The sequence below is a fragment of the Hoplias malabaricus genome, chromosome 2 (assembly GCF_029633855.1).
Source record: "Hoplias malabaricus isolate fHopMal1 chromosome 2, fHopMal1.hap1, whole genome shotgun sequence".
NCBI lineage: Eukaryota > Metazoa > Chordata > Actinopteri > Characiformes > Erythrinidae > Hoplias > Hoplias malabaricus.
In genome coordinates, this window is record NC_089801.1 from 16,875,652 (window position 1) to 16,895,315 (window position 19,664).

The 19,664-nt window shown below is 46.2% G+C and overlaps 1 protein-coding gene across 3 annotated transcripts in view; it reads left to right on the forward strand.

The window, feature by feature from the left end:
- Window positions 1–18,675, forward strand: part of LOC136686448 (integrin alpha-M-like) — a 31,459-nt gene extending 12,784 nt beyond the window's left edge. Inside the window, exons 8-30 of one of the 3 annotated variants that reach the window (XM_066660238.1) lie at window positions 1–101; window positions 384–516; window positions 1,451–1,518; window positions 1,608–1,737; window positions 1,940–2,088; window positions 2,596–2,715; window positions 3,492–3,692; window positions 3,783–3,910; window positions 5,251–5,411; window positions 5,602–5,750; window positions 6,037–6,165; window positions 6,321–6,394; window positions 8,382–8,514; window positions 9,633–9,737; window positions 11,844–11,923; window positions 12,810–12,896; window positions 12,988–13,039; window positions 13,341–13,442; window positions 15,026–15,091; window positions 15,261–15,368; window positions 15,517–15,606; window positions 17,119–17,229; window positions 17,718–18,675. The exon at window positions 1–101 is cut by the window's left edge and continues 50 nt beyond it. In XM_066660238.1, coding sequence (XP_066516335.1) covers window positions 1–101; window positions 384–516; window positions 1,451–1,518; window positions 1,608–1,737; window positions 1,940–2,088; window positions 2,596–2,715; window positions 3,492–3,692; window positions 3,783–3,910; window positions 5,251–5,411; window positions 5,602–5,750; window positions 6,037–6,165; window positions 6,321–6,394; window positions 8,382–8,514; window positions 9,633–9,737; window positions 11,844–11,923; window positions 12,810–12,896; window positions 12,988–13,039; window positions 13,341–13,442; window positions 15,026–15,091; window positions 15,261–15,368; window positions 15,517–15,606; window positions 17,119–17,229; window positions 17,718–17,870 — 2,630 coding nt within the window. In that variant the 3' untranslated portion in view covers window positions 17,871–18,675. The remainder of the gene's footprint in view (window positions 102–383; window positions 517–1,450; window positions 1,519–1,607; window positions 1,738–1,939; window positions 2,089–2,595; window positions 2,716–3,491; window positions 3,693–3,782; window positions 3,911–5,250; window positions 5,412–5,601; window positions 5,751–6,036; window positions 6,166–6,320; window positions 6,395–8,381; window positions 8,515–9,632; window positions 9,738–11,843; window positions 11,924–12,809; window positions 12,897–12,987; window positions 13,040–13,340; window positions 13,443–15,025; window positions 15,092–15,260; window positions 15,369–15,516; window positions 15,607–17,118; window positions 17,230–17,717) is intronic. The other 2 variants (XM_066660239.1, XM_066660240.1) reach the window with 2 other exon arrangements.
- The last annotated feature ends 989 nt before the right edge of the window (window positions 18,676–19,664 follow it).

The window sequence follows — 19,664 nt, forward strand, 5'->3', positions numbered from 1 at the left end:
TGCTGGTGGTGATCACAGACGGGAAATCCAATGAGAACAAGCCTCTGGACGACGTGATCTTAGAGGCTGAGAAACGCAAGATCACACGCTTCGCCATCGGGGTACGCTCTCTCCCTCTCTCTCTCACTCTCTCTATCCCCCTCTCTGTGTCCCTCTCTCTGTCCTTTCTTGTCTCTCACTCATCCTCTCTCTTTTGTCTATTCTTTCTCTACTAACAAGTTCTACAATTACATTATTCAGCTCCTCTGGGAAAACTCCGGAACATTTCTGGATTGTCGCTCAGGTGTGAATGGAGCTCTGCAGATTACATACATGAATCTCTCACTCCTTCTCTGTCTCTCTTTCCCTCTCTCCCTCTCTCTTTGTATCTCCCTCTCTCTCAGGTGGGTAAGGAGTATTCTCGTGAGGAGTTGGAGCAGATCTCCTCATCTCAGGACTTAGTGTTTGAGACGGAGAGTTTCAGCGCTCTCAACTCCATCCTCCACCTCCTCACCAAGAAAATATTCGCTATTGAAGGTGAGCGGACGTTCACAATCTAAATGTGTTAATACAGCGGTCAGAACCGGTCAGTGGGTCAGAGGAAAGACGAGCGGTGAGTGGAGTCTCACTGATAGAGGAGGGTTCTTACAGAAGAGCTACTGCAGCACACGCCGAAAGAGTTAACACAGCTCTGATAGAACCGGGTCAGAACACGAACCGCTGAAAGAGTTAACTCCGCTCTGATAGAACCAGGACAGAACACGCGCCGCTGAAAGAGTTAACTCTGCTCTGATAGAACCGGGTCAGAACGTGCGCTGCTGAAAGAGTTAACTCTGCTCTGATAGAACCGGGTCAGAACACGAACCGCTGAAAAAAGTTAACTCCGCTCTGATAGAACCAGGACAGAACACGCGCCGCTGAAAGAGTTAACTCTGCTCTGATAGAACCGGGTCAGAACACGAACCGCTGAAAGAGTTAACTCCGCTCTGATAGAACCAGGACAGAACACGCGCCGCTGAAAGAGTTAACTCCGCTCTGATAGAACCAGGTCAGAACATGCGCCGCTGAAAGAGTTAACACCGCTCTGATAGAACCGGGTCAGAACATGCGCCGCTGAAAGAGTTAACACAGCTCTGATAGAACCGGGTCAGAACACGCACCGCTGAAAGAGTTAATTCTGCTCTGATAAAACCGGGACAGAACACTTGCCGCTGAAAGAGTTAACTGCTCTGATAGAACCGGGTCAGAACATGCGCCGCTGAAAGAGTTAACTCCGCTCTGATAGAACCAGGAGAGAACACGCACCGCTGAAAGTGTTAACCCCGCTCTGATAGAACCGGGTCAGAACACGCACCGATGAAAGAGTTAACTCTGCTCTGATAGAACCGGGTTGAAACCCGTAAGCGAGTTTTTGAGAATTCTTAGCTGTTCTCTAAACATTTATTTGTGTGTGTGTGTGTGTGTGTGTCAGGGACGAATTTAGGCAGCTCGATCCAGTTGGAGCTCTCTCAGGGGGGATTCAGTGTCGCTCTGGCACAGGTCAGAATCCGTCATTCATTTTTCATAAAGCTACATGACCTGAATTTACAGTGATTAAAGCAGATGTGTGTGTGTGTGTGTGTGTGTAGGAGGTGAGTGTGTTTGGAGCTGTAGGAGCATATTCCTGGGCCGGTGGCTTAGAGGAAAAGCGCCCCCTGCTGAACGCTTCTTTCATCAATGCCTCTAACCTTCCAGAGGACATGACAGACTCCTACCTGGGTTAGAAACCTTTTACTCATTCATTCATTTATTCATTCATTCATTCATTCGTTTGTTTGTTCAAATGAAAGGGATGTGGGTAAAGTGTGTAATGCTCTGGAACCGAGCGTCTGGTCCATCCAGGTTTATGGTGGGGTGCTGTTTCCTATCACTGTGTAAAAGATGCATGATGCTTGTTTATGAACGAGTTGTTGCCGGGCAGGTTACTCGGTCGCCGTGGCGACGGTGGAGGGCAGGCAGGTGTACTTCGCCGGAGCGCCCAGGCACAAACACACCGGCCTGGTGTTGGGGTTCAGTCGTAACCATGGCAACAGCAACTGGACTGTCACTCACAGGGCCCATGGCTCTCAGGTATCCTCTGAGCGTGAGAGTGTGATGGAGGCCTGTGTGATGAGAGCTGTGTGTGTGTGTGTGTGTGTGTGTTTGTGTCTGTGTGTGAGAGAGAGAAACAAAGCAAGAGAGTGTGTGAACTGCTTGCAGGTGTTTCCATAAGGGTAAATGTGTGTGGTTTACAGTGGAGTGTATTTCTGCTGTGATCTCTCTCTCTCTCTCTCTCTCTCTCTCTCTCTCTCTCTCTCTCTCTCTCTCTCTCTCTCTCTCACACACACACACAGACACACACACACACACACACACACACACACACACTCTCTCACACAACAATGAGCTGGCAGGAAGTGGTGTATGTGCAGAGCTAGTCTCTATAACGAAGGTGCATTTTTTTTTTCATTTTCAAAATAATGTCTCAGTCTCTCTCACTCTGTATTCTCTCTTTCTCTCTCTCTTTCTCTCACTCTGTATTCTCTCTCTCTCTCTCTCTCTCTCTCTCTCTCTCTCTCTCTCTCTGTCTCTCTGTAGCTGGGGTCGTATTTCGGAGCAGAGGTGTGTGTGTTAAACGGTTTGTTGGCTGTTGGAGCTCCTCTGTATCACGCTGTGGGAGTTGGGGGAGAGGTCACAATATTCACTCTCAGTACTGCCGTAAGAACACACACACACACACACACACACACACATACATACACACACATACACACACATTTTATATATAGTGCCAGGATTCTGCAAAAGACCGCACGTGCTCTGGTTCTGGTTCACGGCACCAGATTTTCTACTTCCCTAATGTCAGACAAATTGCACATATTTTGTGTGTAAACATGTTATTAACTTTAACACCACTAAAATATGTACATACAAATATTTGCCATTCTTATTCATGGGTTGCAGTTACGTAATGTTGTTGGCGTATTGAGGAACCACAGTCTAATTCAGAGTGCAGCTCTAATGTTTCTCATACACAGCTCCACTCCCTGTAGAGCACTCACACACACACCCACCTCCTGTCTGTATCGTCTGTATCAGGGGGTGAAGGATCCCACTGTGGAGCATAGTTATGAGGAAAACTGAGGATCTAATGTAAAACATCAAAAGCATCTCTCGGCTGAATCTCCGTAGGGCACAGTCCTAAAATAACGGTTTGTGTGATCACGTAGTGCGCTGTATGTTGACAATGTTGAATTAGTGTCTAATTGCTGTCTGGGGCAGTGTTATTACGTTATTATCTGCGATGTTCACTACGTAGGCTCTATTTGGTACACCATCACATTACAACCCAAGCTTCCAAAACACTGACATTCTGTTCCCCTACACACACACACACACTGAGTGGTTTGCGGTTAACTGGGATGGTGATGTGATGATGATACAGATCCAATCTGTGTTATAGTTACACAAACTGCCCGTGTGTTTTCCTGTAGTTTCTGAACACATCCACTGTCCTGCGGGGGGCAGTAGGGAGCACATTTGGACGATTCGGATCAGCCCTGTCTACCCTACAGGACCTGAATGGAGACAGCCTGCTAGAGCTGGTGGTGGGAGCTCCTCAGGAGGAGGACGGCAAAGGGGCACTATACATCTTTCTGAGCTACCCAGGGGGCATCAGGGCAAAATTCAGCCAGGTGTGTGTGTTTGTGTGTGTGAGACTGACACCTACTGTCCTGGATGTGTGTGATATTCTGTACTAATAATGTGTGTGTGTTTGTGTGTAGAGAGTGTTTGGAGGTTCAGTTAACACAGGGCGGCATTTTGGAGTTTCTCTTCACTCCGCCGTAGATCTGAGCTCAGACGGACTTCCAGATTTAGTCGTGGGATCCAGAGGAAATGTCACCGTGTTCAGGTATGAGTGGCCACTTTATCAGAAACATTCCCTCTCTACTGACATCCACTGGCCACTTTATCAAACACCCCCCCTCTACTGACACTCACTGGCCACTTTATCAGAAACGCCCCCCTTATACTGACACTCACTGGCCACTTTATCAGAAACACCCCCCTTATACTGACACTCACTGGCCACTTTATCAGAAACACCCCCCTTATACTGACACTCACTGGCCACTTTATCAGAAACACCGCCCTCTACTGACACTCACTGGCCACTTTATCAGAAACACCGCCCTTATACTGACACTCACTGGCCACTTTATCAGAAACACCCCCCTTATACTGACACTCATTGGCCACTTTATCAGAAACACCGCCCTCTACTGACACTCACTGGCCACTTTATCAGAAACACCCTTCTCTACTGACACTCACTGGCCACTTTATCAGAAACACCCCCCTTATACTGACACCCACTGGCCACTTTATCAGAAACACCCCCTCTCTACTACCACTCACTGGCCACTTTATCAGAAACACCCCCCCCCCTCTACTGTCACTCACTGGCCACTTTATCAGAAACACCCCCTCTCTACTACCACTCACTGGCCACTTTATCAGAAGCACCCCCTTCTACTGACACTCACTGGCCACTTTATCAGAAACACCCCCCTCTACTGAAAATCACTGGCCACATTATCAGAAACACCCCCCTTCTACTGACACTCACTGGCCACTTTATCAGAAACACCCCCCTCTACTGACACTCACTGGCCACTTTATCAGAAACACCCCCTCTACTGACACACACTGGCCACTTTATCAGAAACACCCCCCTTCTACTGACACTCACTGGCCACTTTATCAGAAACACTCCCCTTCTACTGACACACACTGGCCACTTTATCAGAAACACCGCCCTTATACTGACACTCACTGGCCACTTTATCAGAAACACTCCCCTTCTACTGACACACACTGGCCACTTTATCAGAAACACCCCCCTTCTACTGACACTCACTGGCCACTTTATCAGAAACACTCCCCTTCTACTGACACACACTGGCCACTTTATCAGAAACACCCCCTTCTACTGACACACACTGGCCACTTTATCAGAAACACCCCCTCTACTGACACACACTGGCCACTTTATCAGAAACACCCTCCTTCTACTGACACTCACTGGCCACTTTATCAGAAACACTCCCCTTCTACTGACTCTCACTGGCCACTTTATCAGAAACACTCCCCTTCTACTGACACTCACTGGCCACTTTATCAGAAACACCCCCTCTACTGACTCTCACTGGCCACTTTATCACTCACTTCCTGTCCTCTTCCTGTTCTAAGGACAAACCCCGTTGTGTGTGTAAACGTGTCAGTCACTCTGGATCCACCAATCATATCCCAGGATTACTTCCATTGCTCCGCCCCCTATGGACTCAACATGCCTGTTGCCATGGTGAATGTGTGTGTGAAGATGAAAGTGGTTTCCATGGGAACCATAAAAGGTGAGTGTTTAACTGCACCAACGACATGAAGACCCTCGTAAGCCCCACCCCGTTTCTCTGTCTTCCTCTCTCTCAGGGACTCCTCCAGCTGTAGTCCGACAGTTCTCTTTATGGAAAATTCTGGTGTATAACATAAGCTCAGTGGTGGGACTTAATCAGTGTGTGTGTGTGTGTGTGTGTGTGTGTTCAGGTTCTCCCAGTGCTAATGTGTCTGTAATCCTGGAGATTGAATCTGGCCCTAGGCCCCGCCTCCTTTTCTCCCCAAAATCTAGAACATCTGTGTTTCACTCTGTAATCAGCTCTGGAACAGTCTGCAGCACACACTCCATCACTTTACAGGTACTGTTTTTGTGTGTGTGTGTGTGTGTGTGTTAATCTGTATACTGTAGTAGAAAATTACTGTATGTGGTCATACCCTGATATTATTTGTTAATCTGGATATTTTTAGAGTTGTAAACTTTACAAGTGTTAGTCTGTTAATCTGGATTTTATGCGTCTTGATTTTTAGAGTTAATTTGCTGATTTATAATTTTTAGATACATTAATCTGTTTCTTTCAGCGGTATTAATCTGTTAAGTGTAAATCTGACTCTAGAAATGTTAATATGTTAATCTGGATTTCTCAGAGGTGTATATCGAACTACAGCGATGTTGCTCTGAGTGGAACGCTGAAGATTGAGGGAAGAGCATTGGATGGAACCAATGGCCTGAAACCCGTCCAGAACCCAGACTGTCCAAACACTTTCACACACATGGTGCGTACTACCTCTGTGTGTGTGTGTGTGTGTGTGTGTGTGTATGTATTCTTTTACAGACTTGTGTCTCTCTGTCTCTCTCTCTCTCTCTCTCTCTCTCTCTTTCTCTCTCTCTCTTTCTCTCTTTCTCTGTGTGTGTGTGTGTGTGTTTTCAGGTGTTACTGGAGAAGGTGTGTGGTGAGGACCATGTTTGTGTCTCTGATCTACAAATTTCTCTCAGAATAAGCAGGTCAGTTTTTCTACTCAAATTCCTATTGGCTGTCTCCAGTGGTTACTGTTTCTAGTTTGGACAAGCATTAGAGACCTGTGGACGATATCCAATAAGAACTCAACTCAGTTTATATTATGATACCTACACTGAGTTACACAGGGCATGCAGAACAGCCATAACATTACAACCACCTCACTGTTTCTCCCCTCACTGTCCCCTCTCTCAACTCTACTCTCCCCTCTCTCAGCTCCACTGTCCTCTCTTTCAGTTCCAATGTCCCTTCACTGTCCTTTCTCTCAGCTCCACTGTCCCCTCACTGTCCTCTCTCTCAGCTCCACTGTCCCATCACTGTTCTCTCTCTCAGCTCCACTGTCCACTCACTGTCCCCTCTCTCAGCTCCACTGTCCCATCACTGTTCTCTCTCTCAGCTCCACTGTCCACTCACTGTCCCCTCTCTCAGCTCCACTGTCCACTCACTGTCCCCTCTCTCAGCTCCACTGTCCCCTCACTGTCCTCTCTCTCAGCTCCACTGTCCCATCACTGTTCTCTCTCTCAGCTCCACTGTCCCCTCACTGTCCCCTCTCTCAGCTCCACTGTCTCCTCACTGTCCTCTCTCGCAGCTCCACTGTCCCATCACTGTTCTCTCTCTCAGCTCCACTGTCCCCTCACTGTCCTCTCTCTCAGCTCCACTGTCCCCTCACTGTCCTCTCTCTCAGCTCCACTGTCCCATCACTGTTCTCTCTCTCAGCTCCACTGTCCACTCACTGTCCCCTCTCTCAGCTCCACTGTCCCATCACTGTTCTCTCTCTCAGCTCCACTGTCCACTCACTGTCCCCTCTCTCAGCTCCACTGTCCCCTCACTGTCCCCTCTCTCAGCTCCACTGTCCCCTCACTGTCCTCTCTCGCAGCTCCACTGTCCCATCACTGTTCTCTCTCTCAGCTCCACTGTCCACTCACTGTCCCCTCTCTCAGCTCCACTGTCCCCTCACTGTCCTCTCTCTCAGCTCCACTGTCCCATCACTGTTCTCTCTCTCAGCTCCACTGTCCACTCACTGTCCCCTCTCTCAGCTCCACTGTCCCCTCACTGTCCTCTCTCTCAGCTCCACTGTCCCATCACTGTTCTCTCTCTCAGCTCCACTGTCCACTCACTGTCCCCTCTCTCAGCTCCACTGTCCCCTCACTGTCCTCTCTCTCAGCTCCACTGTCCACTCACTGTCCTCTCTCTCAGCTCCACTGTCCCCTCACTGTCCCCTCTCTCAGCTCCACTGTCCCCTCACTGTCCCCTCTCTCAGCTCCACTGTCCCCTCACTGTCCTCTCTCGCAGCTCCACTGTCCCATCACTGTTCTCTCTCTCAGCTCCACTGTCCACTCACTGTCTCCTCTCTCAGCTCCACTGTCCCCTCACTGTCCACTCTCTCAGCTCCACTGTCCCCTCTCTCAGCTCCACTGTCCCCTCACTGTCCTCTCTCTCAGCTCCACTGTCCCCTCACTGTCCCCTCTCTCAGCTCCACTGTCCCCTCACTGTCCTTTCTCTCAGCTCCACTGTCCCCTCACTGTCCTGTCTCTCCGCTCCACTGTCCCCTTACTGTCCTCTCTCTCAGCTCCACTGTCCTCTCTCTCAGCTCCACTGTCCCCTCTCTCAGCTCCACTGTCCCCTCTCTTAACTCCACTCTCCCCTCACTGTCACCTCTGGTCACACTGTGGGGCATCTGTGGCTCAGGACCCCCACAGAGCAGGTGTGATGTGGTGGTGGATCATTCTCAGCGCTGCAGTGACACTGACGTGGTGGTGGTGTGTTAGTGTGTGTTGTGCTGGTGCGAGTGGATCAGACACAGCAGTGCTGCTGGAGTTTTTTTAATAACTCATTAGATCATGTTTGTGGGCAGAGTCTGGAGAGATAAACAAAACAGTTTTTTATATTCCAATATGAAATAAAGAATAATAAACAACAAAGTACTAATATATTTAGTGTATTTTTGCTGAGAAGTTCCTGTCTGTGTCTCAGGGACATGGTGGTGAATGTGAAAGGTTTCCTGGTGAATCTCTCGGCAGTGGTGTTGAATAATGGAGAGGACGCTACAGACACAGAACTACGCTTTTATCATCCCTCCATTCTCTCCTACACTAGGGTCACAGAGGTCAGTTTACTCCACTTTAAACCATTTTATCTAGTTAAAGCCAGTTTAATCCCTTTTAAACCCAGTTTAATCCATCTTAATCCCAGTTTAATCCCTGTTAAACCCAGTTTAATCCAGTTTAATCTTTGTTAAACCCAGTTTAATCCAGCTAATCCCAGTTTAATCCTAATTTAATCCTAGTTTAATTCCAGTTTAATCCCTGTTAAACCCAGTTTAATTCAGTTAAACCCAGTTTAACCCAGTTTAATCCAGTTTAATCTTTGTTAAACCCAGTTTAATCCAGCTAATCCCAGTTTAATCCTAATTTAATCCTAGTTTAATTCCAGTTTAATCCCTTTTAAACCCAGTTTAATCCATCTTAATCCCAGTTTAATCCAGTTTAACCCCTGTTAAACCCAATTTAACCCAGTTTAATCCCTGTTAAACCCAGTTTAATCCAGTTTAATCTTTGTTAAACCCAGTTTAATCCAGCTAATCCCAGTTTAATCCTAATTTAATCCTAGTTTAATTCCAGTTTAATCCCTGTTAAACCCAGTTTAATTCAGTTAAACCCAGTTTAACCCAGTTTAATCCAGTTTAATCTTTGTTAAACCCAGTTTAATCCAGCTAATCCCAGTTTAATCCTAATTTAATCCTAGTTTAATTCCAGTTAATCCCTGTTAAACACAGTTTAATTCAGTTTAATTCCTGTTAAACCCAGTTTAATCCCTGTGTATTCCCATTTTAATCCCCATTAAACCCAGTTTAGTCCAGTTTTATCCCTGTTAAACCCAGTTTAATTCAGTTTAATCCAGGTTAATCCCTGTTAAACTCAGTTTAATCTAGTTCAAGGGACTGTGGTGCAGTGAGAGTCTTAAAGAAAGAGCAGGAGGATGTTAGGGGAAGTCTATGAACAAAACTCTTAGACACTCTGTGTGTGCAGCCGAACAATGCTCTGAAGTTACCCATCTCTATGTGTGGTTCTCTCATTAGCATATTTTAGGATACAGGCGCGTGATTGGCTGAGAGAGATTCAGTGTAAAAATAAGAACTGGTTTTTAATAATCTGGGGGCAGGGTTTAACCCTTTAAAGCCCAGAGGAGGTGGTTACTGTGTTGTGAATGTACTTGTTCCTGCAGCTGGGGTCCAGTGGACGCACATGGTGTACATCTAACGAAACACGGCTAAACGTCACACACACTGTGTGTAAACTCGGCGTCACCATCTTCAGACACAAAGCCAAGGTAAATACACAATTAACACAAATGCAGCGCTTAAAGAAACCCTAGGTAACATTTGTACCTTACAATTACAGCTTTAAAATCACTGTGATGAACCACTGAGTTGTAACAGCGAGAAAAGGGCCTGTGTTGTTACTACTCCTGGCTCAGCACTGCAGAAACTGCACTATGTAACTTTTGGAGGAGGGTAGGAAACAACCACCCCCTCCTTTCCTTCCAAACTGATTTTAGGACAGTGCTGTAAAAGTGAATTACACTCTGAAGCTGTAAAAAGAGCCCAGGATCAAAAATAAAAATACAGTTTTTCTCAATTGCTTTTGTGCGTTTCTCACATCGCTATCAACATTCTCACAACAGTAAGTGCATTTCTCAAAAAAAAGTCACTTGCTCAATATAGATAGTTCTTCAAAAGCAAGTGTAAATATCAATGAAAGTGTCAGTGTCATTAAAATAAAAGTCCTGACATCGTTGTTTATGAACAAGAAATGGCTTTGTCATGTTTTCATTACGACAGTTCACTCTGTACTGTCTGTAGTGTTTTCCGGTGTAAAAAAAGTCAGATTGTGGTGACACCACCTGAAATGCTCTACAATACAGTACCTCTGCTGCAGTAAACCGTGAGTCTAAATGTAAAATGTGACAAGGTCTTCTCTCACTGTATGTTTCACATATGACACAGTAGAGCTGTGCATATAGTTTAGTGTTGAGTCACTCTCAAATACACAGCTGTTCTCCCGAGGAAACGTTTGAGTGATTGAATTTACAGTGGTTCTCCCAACATTTGACTGCACCCTTCATTGTGAGGCCATTGTGTCATTGTGAGGCCACGATTGACCACATGGTCCACATCTGTAGCCCTATTTTAATCAGGACTCTGCCTACATACAGGACCTCTTCCTCTTCCCCTGGTTTGTCCCCTTCCCCTTCCTCCACGCATCCTCTCCCCCCCTCCTCCTCCACGATGTTGACCTTCCATTTCTGTGGAACTGTATTGATAAAATGGTGCACACTATGTCCTGGATGGAAGCAAATCTGTCTCATCAGACTTTGAAATATTACCTTTTAGTTTGTAGCACTGAATTTTTTTGCACTGAAATTCTGCGTCTGAATTTTGTTGCCTTTGAATTTAAGTCTTCAGATTTCCACCTCTGAATATTTATGCATCTGAATATATTTTGCTCTTGAACAGAACTCATGAATTTTCAAGAACACGTTTTCACTGTTATTATTCAAGGTTAATAAATTCAGATAAAATAATTCAAGCTCAAAAAATTCTAACATTATATTTCGAAGTTGTTCAAATTCGGTACGAAATTCAGACACCAAAATACGAGTTACAAAAAATTCAGATGCACATCCGGGACACCAAGGGTGAGCAATCGATTAATTTGGATTTTCTCTTTCACCTTAAATGCTGCAGTAGTTGCATTCTGTCGCCGCTTGATGGCGAAATACGAGCACAACATCCACACCGTAGAAAAACTACACGTTTAGCTTCCTTCCGCGGATATTATCTCTTTATTTTCAAAGTGTCTCAAAAATCTGAAAGTCTCACTAAAGACACAATATAACAGACTATTGATGTTCTGAAGATAAAGATATTTTACTGTGGAAATGTTTTGTAATATTTCAAAGTCTGATGAGACAGATTTGATTCCATAGTCCTGCTTGGTTCATATACGCTTTTCAATTGAGGGTTCATTTAATTCAGCTTTGAGTGACTGTGGAGAAGTGGCTTAGCAGTGGTTACAACTAACGCTTCAAACTTGAGGTTCACCAGAGAGGATTTGTTCGAACTGAGAGATGTGGAGTTGAGTGACCTTGAGTGACTTTGACAACGTTTTTGTGTGTAATGATTTATGAAATGAAAAGAGGACTGTTTCATAAGTGTAGTTTATTTTCACCGACATCACATAAGTAAATGACAAAGTCTTGTGGAGGCTGAACTAACAGTTCTGAGAAATAAAACCTGATCAGAGAAATGCACCAAAGCAAATGAGAAAAACTATAAATGAATAAATTCATACCCAGTGATGCTTTAGGAGTCGCCCCTCGCTGCAGCTGCCGTGGGGAAAGCTCTTCAGACCTGTGTTGTGTGTGTTTCTGAAGGTTGCGTTGGATCTGTCGTTCCGAGTGTCTGAACCCTTCACTCCGGGTGTGCGGATGACCGTGAACGCCACTGTCACAAGGTCAGAAATCAACCAGAACACAGATCTCATTCCTGATCATCAAAGGGGTTTTCTCTGGCTTTGACTTTGATTTTATTTAATAAACAGTAATAAACAGAGAGACAGACAGATAGACCGACAGATAGTCAGACAGACAGACAGACAGATAGACAGACAGATAGTCAGACAGACAGACAAAGAGACAGACAGATAGTCAAACACACAGACAGACAGTCAGACAGAGAGATAGAGAGACAGACACACAGATAGTCAGACAGACACACAGATAGTCAGACAGACAGACAGTCAGACAGACAGATAGAGAGACAGACAGAGAGATAGTCAGACAGAGAGACAGATAGTCAGACAGTCAGACAGATAGACAGATAGACAGACAGACAGAGAGACAGAGAGACAGATAGACAGACAGAGAGACAGATAGTCAGACAGTCAGACAGATAGACAGATAGTCAGACAGATAGACAGACAGACAGAGAGACAGATAGACAGACAGTCAGACAGATAGACAGATAGTCAGACAGATAGACAGACAGACAGAGAGACAGATAGACAGACAGAGAGTCTATTTCACTTTAACAGATGATGGATAAACTATAAACTACACACACCACATGAGGTTAAATGTTACACTGATGAATCTGGAGATAAACGCAGTCTGGTGGAGGACACGTTTCTCAGTGTTATATTTCAGTACAGAACCTTTCCTCACAAACTGCTCCAGCAGGAGGCGCTAAAGCAGCTCACACTCTGATTTCCCCGGGTTTAGAGGACCATTATAGACCACATTATAGACCACAGGAACGGTGTTCTGTGCCTGTGTTTGACTGCGGATGGTCCCTCAGTTTTCTGTGTTGTGTTAAAGAGCTGATTGCTGTGTGTTTTACAGTAAAAATGAAAAGCCTGAGACTCTCCAGGACAACAGCGCCGCCCTGTCTGTGCCGGTGAAGGAGCGCGTCAGCTTCCAGCTGGAGAAGTAAGGTTTACTGCAGAGGATAAGCTTTAATAATCATGTCTCTCTTTATTCATTTCTAAATAACACTCTGCTTTGTGCTGTTTGTTTTCAGTGGAGGATCCACGCAGTACGATCAGAACACACTCCTCAACCACACCTTTAACGTAACACCCCTTTATTCACTGATTTATTGCTTTAAACAATAACTCTTACCTTAGACTGTGATACAAAGCCTCGTATCTCCACACTTTAGTGTTAACCCCTCTCACATTTTGTTGTTTTGGAAATTTTGACACAGTTGCGATTCTCATTTGATTTAAAAACAGATATAAAAGTGAGAAGTTTGATCCATCTTTATCTCTCTCTGTTCTCTCTCTCTCTCTCTCTCTCTCTCTCTCTCTATCGCTCTCTGTTCTCTCTCTCTCTCTCTCTCTCTCTCTCTCTCTCTCTCTCTCTCTCTCTCAGCTGGTGAACAAGGGCATGTTGTCCATTCCTCTGCGTGTGAGCTTTTTGCTGCCGGTGGAGATGAGCTCTGAGTTTCTGTGGGATGTTTCTGCTCCCAATGTGGTGAGTCCTGCCTCAGGGCAGTTCAGTTTAACCCTTTACCGCTCTGGGTCTGAGGGCTTTACCACTCTGGGTCCGAGGGCTTTACCCCTCTGGATCTGAGGGCTTTACCCATCTTGGTCTGAGGACTTTACCCCTCTGGGTCTGGGAGCTTTACCCCTCTTGGTCTGAGGACTTTACCACTCTGGATCTGAGGACTTTACCCCTCTGGGTCTGGGAGCTTTACCCCTCTTGGTCTGAGGACTTTACCACTCTGGGTCTGAGGACTTTACCACTCTGGGTCTGAGAACTTTACCCCTCTGGGTCTGAGGGCTTTACCGCTCTGGGTCTGAGGGCTTTACCCCTCTGGGTCTGAGGGCTTTACCCCTCTGGGTCTGAGGACTTTACCACTCTGGGTCTGAGGGCTTTACCCCTCTGGGTCTGAGGACTTTACCACTCTGGGTCTGAGGACTTTACCACTCTGGGTCTGAGGGCTTTACCCCTCTGGGTCTGAGAACTTTACCCCTATGGGTCTGAGAACTTTACCCCTCTGGGTCTGAGGGCTTTACCGCTCTGGATCTGAGAGCTTTACCCCTCTGGGTCTGAGAACTTTACCCCTCTGGGTCTGAGGACTTTACCACTCTGGGTCTGAGGGCTTTACCCCTCTGGGTCTGAGGGCTTTACCCCTCTGGATCTGAGAACTTTACCCCTCTGTGTCTGAGGGCTTTACCCCTCTGGGTCTGAGGGCTTTACGCCTCTGGGTCTGAGGACTTTACTCCTCTTGGTCTGAGGACTTTACCCCTCTGGGTCTGAGGACTTTACTGCTCTGGGTCTGAGGGCTTTACCCCTCTGGGTCTGAGGGCTTTACCCCTCTGGGTCTGAGAACTTTACCACTCTGGGTCTGAGGACTTTACCACTCTGGGTCTGAGGGCTGTACCCCTCTGGGTCTGAGGACTTTACCACTCTGGGTCTGAGGACTTTACCACTCTGGGTCTGAGGGCTTTACCCGTCTGGGTCTGAGGGCTTTACCCCTCTGGGTCTGAGAACTTTACCCCTCTGGATCTGAGAACTTTACCCCTCTGGGTCTGAGGGCTTTACCCCTCTGGATCTGAGAACTTTACCCGTCTGGGTCTGAGAGCTTTACCATTCAAAGGCCCATGAACAGTGTGTAATATATGTATTAAAGTGAAGAGGGCAGAGTCGAGTGAATCACAGCGCTCCACTCTCAGTTCACAGCGATGACCCAGAGACACAGTTAAATAGTTCACACTCACTGCAGAAAAACAAGCAGTAAAAATGAAACCTAGATATAATCCTGCTGCTCTTTCACTTCTGCTTTCTAAATGCAGACTGTGGAAGTGTGTGAGTGTGTGAGTGTGTGAGTGTGTGTGTGTACTGGTGTGTCTATATATTCTATAGATGTATGTTCATGTTTAGTGTATGTAAATGTATGCAAAATGTTTGACACATAAATGTATATGAATGTGTTTGTGTGTGTGTGTGTGTGTGTGTTCTGCGATAACAGATTCAGTCACATATTAAATGACACAATTCTCAAGACTGTGGGAGTAACACTTCCGCTTTCTTTGTGTGTGTGTGTGTTTTAGAACGATTCTAGAGCAAAGTGTGAAAAGCCGTTGAAACTGAAAAAAGAACAGTCACAGAACTCTATGGTAAGATATAAATATAACAGAAATGAACTATAAATAAATAAACAAATATAAAAACACAGTTAATAAATAAGCAGTAAATCAGAGTTGTGGCTGTGAAACTCAATTGTGGAGGGAAATATACCCTCATGTGTTTTCAGGATAAATCACATTTATCTATTGCCCCTCACAGCAGTGTAATGCCTCCAGCTGCCTCCTGATCGGCTGCAACGTCAGTCAGTTAACCATTGATGAGCCAATCAGCTTCCAATTTAGTGGCAGTATCCAGAGTCTGTTGAAGGTAAAGATCTGGTCACTTCATTTTACACCCATCAGATTAGTTTATAACAGGCCTCTGCTTTACTGCACACACACAGAGAGCGCTGCAGTGCCACTGACGTGGTGGTGCTGATGTTGTGCTGTGTGTGTGAATGATGTGCTCTGTGCAGGAGAGTGGAGTCCAGGTGTCAGTGATGAGTCGGGGGTGTCTGTCGTTTGATGAGAAACGGTACACGAACGACGAGGCTCTGGAGTTCACGGTGAGAATAAATACACACCAACGCAACACACTCCGGCTGAAGCAATGTACATTAACTCCATTACATTAACGTTTAGACCTACCGGATTCACAAGGGCTCTTTCCTTATCGAGACCATGTCCTCACTGGCACAGACACGGAGAGTTTCCAGACCCCACAGGAGTTACGGCTGGGACCGTTAAAGAGTGACACAAACACAATGTAAACACCACACAAGCCTCAGCCCTGAGACAGGGGACAGAGTCCTCAGCCTGTGCTTGAAAACATAGAGGGACTCTGCTCTTCACACAGTGAGAGACAGTGAGGGACAGTGAAAGATGGTAAGATACAGTGAGAGTCTGTGAGGGACAGTGGGGGAAAATGACAGATGGTAAGAGACAGTGGGGACAGTGAGAGACAGTGAGGGACAGTGGGAGACAGCGGAGTACAGTGAGAGATGGTAAGAGGCAGTGAGTGACAGTGAGATTCAGTGAGAGACAGTGGGGGACAGTGAGAGATGGTAAGAGACAGTGGGGACAGTGAGCAGTGAGATTCAGTGAGAGAGAGTGGGGGACAGTGAGAGATGGTAAGAGACAGTGTGGGACAGTGAGAAACAGTGAGAGACAGTGGGGGACAGTTAAGAGATGGTAAAAGACAGTGAGATTCAGTGAGAGACAGTGGGGGACAGTGAGAGATGGTAAGAGACAGTGGGGACAGTGAGAGTTAGTGAGAGGCAGTGAGAGACAATGAGGGACAGTGGGGGACAGTGAGAGATGGTAAGAGTCAGTGTGGGACAGTGAGATTCAGTGAGAGACAGTGGGGGACAGTGAGAGATGGTAAGAGACAGTGTGGGACAGTGAGAAACAGTGGGGGACAGTGAGAGACAGTGGGGGCCAGTGAGAGATGGTAAGAGACAGCGAGGGACAGTGAGAGATGGTAAGAGACAGTGGGAGACAGTGAGAGTCAGTGAGAGAGAATGGGGGACAGTGAAAGATGGTAAGAGACAGTGGGGGACACTGAGAGATGGTAAGAGACAGTGAGAGTTAGTGAGAGACAGTGGGGGACAGTGAGAGTCAGTGAGAATCATTGAGGGATGGTGGGGGACAGTGAGAGATGGAAAGAGACAGTGAGGGACAGTGGGAGATGGTAAGAGACAGTGAGGGACAGTGGGAGACAGTGAGAGTCAGTGGGAGACAGTGAGAGTCATTGAGAGACAGTGGGAGATTGTGAGAGACAGTAAAAGGCAGTGGAATCCAGGACAGAGAAAGCTCCTGTACGTTAAATCTGGCGCCCCCATGTGGTGGAACTGCCTTTTGGAGCACAACCTGGATCAGCCAGAGGCTGGGGTTTCAAGAGAATTTCACATTATTGAAAACAATGTAAAAATATGAAATGATAACTTCTGAAAACATTGTTTACTTTTTTTTTTACTTTAATTTAAAACAGTGATGAAGTGATTTACCGCAGTATCAATAAAACCAGCCGCTCCTGTCCTCTGTCTGTCTCACTGTGTCTCTGTCTCGGTTCTGTTCAGATTACGACGGAGGTGGACTTTCCGTCTCCGGATCAGACGCTGCTCATCGCCTCTCTGTCCGTTACTTTTGGGGTCCTAGCGATGGCCGTCCTCTTCTACGTGCTCTACAAGGTGAGCGTCTGTAGGACACTGCCCTCCATCTGTTATTTACTTCAGCCTTTAGAGACCAAACACGACCTGGTGGAGTTACATCTTAAAGGGGCAATTATTTAAAAGGTGCAATATGTAATTTATGTGCTGTACTAAATCATAAAATGACAAATGTGTGTGATCAGAGCACACATATTATAGATTGTCTAACATATTATAGATTTTTCCTTTAATTTTGTTTACATTCAACAAGAGGCTGTTCTGTCGCCCCTGAGTGAAACCGTTTATGCTCCATAGAGCGGGTCCCTCACATGGAAGTGACCAGGATTATGACACCTCCGGGCCACTAGGTGTCAGTAAAATGGCAGCCTCATTACATACAGGAGAATAGTTTAAAAGAGGAATAGATAAAACAGTGGAAAGCCGTAGCTCTGAGAGGCGCTGACGTAGTTAAGCTCTAGTCTCGGGGCAGATGCTGAGATTGATGTGTTTACTGGACTCTTGTCTAGGTTGGCTTCCTCAAGTCTAAGTCTCCTCCTCAGCAGGCAGCACCCCCTGGTGGAGAGGAAGCGAACCTACCAGACAACCTTGAGACCGCGGAAACCACACCTCCTCAAACAGAAGCTGGGAATAATGACAGTGGACAGACACCCGTCCTTTAATCCAGCGCCGGAGCCGGAGAATCCACGCGTAGAGACTTCAGAAACACACTGTTATTAGAATTACATCTGTGATTTTTATTATTATTATTATTATTATTATTATTATTATTATCTGTGATATTCCCAATTGGCAGTTGTTCACAATAATAATAACAATAATAATAATAAAATAATACATAATTATTTCAATATATCGTCGCTGTCCAAAAAAAACATGCATCTGCCGCACAGTAACTTTACAGAAGGAAAGACCTTCGTAACTTTCTTTGGAAGTCAATGTAAAACAATGTTATTGAGAATAATTTTGGAGCGTTTCTATTGGTCGATTGGAGACTTACACACAGTGTGAAGCACAGCTGCTGTGTTCAGATGCAGTAACTAAAACAGAAGATGCGTGTTTTCCTGGGACAGTGATGAAAAGGTTTTACAGCACCCCAGTTTTCACTTTTTAAATATTTAACGTTAAATAACTAGGGTTTATAAATTATTTTGCATTGAACGTGTGGCGGATGTGGTCCCAGCTCAGACTCCAGAGCGCTCTGAGTTTCCCGCTGCGCCGACCAGCTGCTGCCTGCTGATAAGGGTGCTGTTTAAGGTCAGAGCCGCTTCAGGAAGAGCCTTCAGCACACAGACAGCATTTACATCCACGACAAACTGGATCAGAGCCGAGGGACGGGACTCTGGAGTTCAGCTCTGACTCTGACTCTGAAAAACAACGGATCAGCTTCAGTTCTTTCTCTGTTTTCTGATTTTTTTTAATGAATGTCAGAAAAAAACAGCTGCTTTTGATTTTTAATAAAAAGTTGTGGAGAAGGAAGTAAGAGGAATCTTTGTGAATCTGTGTGTGTGTGACACAGAGAACCTAGGTAGAAGAGATGGAGAGAATGAATGAAGGGGAGAGAGGTGGTGAGAGGGCGAGAGAGGGAGGTGGTGAGTGAGAGAGAGGTGAGAGAGAGAGAGGGAGAGAGAGAGAGAGAGGTGGTGAAAGAGAGGTGGAGAGAGAGAGAGAGAGAGGTGGTGAGAGGTGGAGAGAGAGGTGGTGAGAGAGAGGGAGTTGGTGAGAGAGAGAGAGGGGGGTGAGAGAGAGAGAGAGAGAGGTGGTGAGAGAGAGAGGGGGGTGAGAGAGAGAGAGAGAGGTGGTGAGAGAGAGAGAGGGGTGGTGAGTGAGAGAGGTGGAGAGAGAGAAGTGAGTGAGGGAGTTGGTGAGAGAGAGAGAGAGGTGGTGAGTGAGAGGTGATGAGAGATAGGGAGGTGGTGAGAGAGGGAGGTGGTGAAAGAGGTGGAGAGAGAGAGAGAGAGAGGTGGTGAGAGAGGTGTAGAGAGAGAAGTGGTGAGTGAGAGGGAGTTGGTGAGAGAGAGAGAGAGGGGGGGGGTGAGAGAGAGAGAGAGGTGGTGAGAGAGAGAGAGGGGTGGTGAGTGAGAGAAGTGAGTGAGGGAGTTGGTGAGAGAGAGAGAGAGGTGGTGAGAGAGAGAGAGAAGTGGTGAGTGAGAAGGAGGTGGTGAGAGAGATGGAGGTGGTGAGTGGGGGAGAGAGAGAAAAGTAGTGGGTGAGAGGGAGGTGGTGTGTTTTTCTGCTGTTTTTCCTTCTGTTGTCACTGCTTAAAACACAAGAATTTATTTTTATTTTTTGAGGTGCCCCAGGTTCCCGTGTCTCTGAGCAATAAAGAGGACAGAGGAGCATTTATTAGGGTCATAGGGTCATTAGGGTACTAGGGTCATTAGGGTCATAGTGTTGTTAGGGTCAGGGGATCGTTAGGGTCATGAGGTCGTTAGGACTGTGGTAAAGAGGTGAAC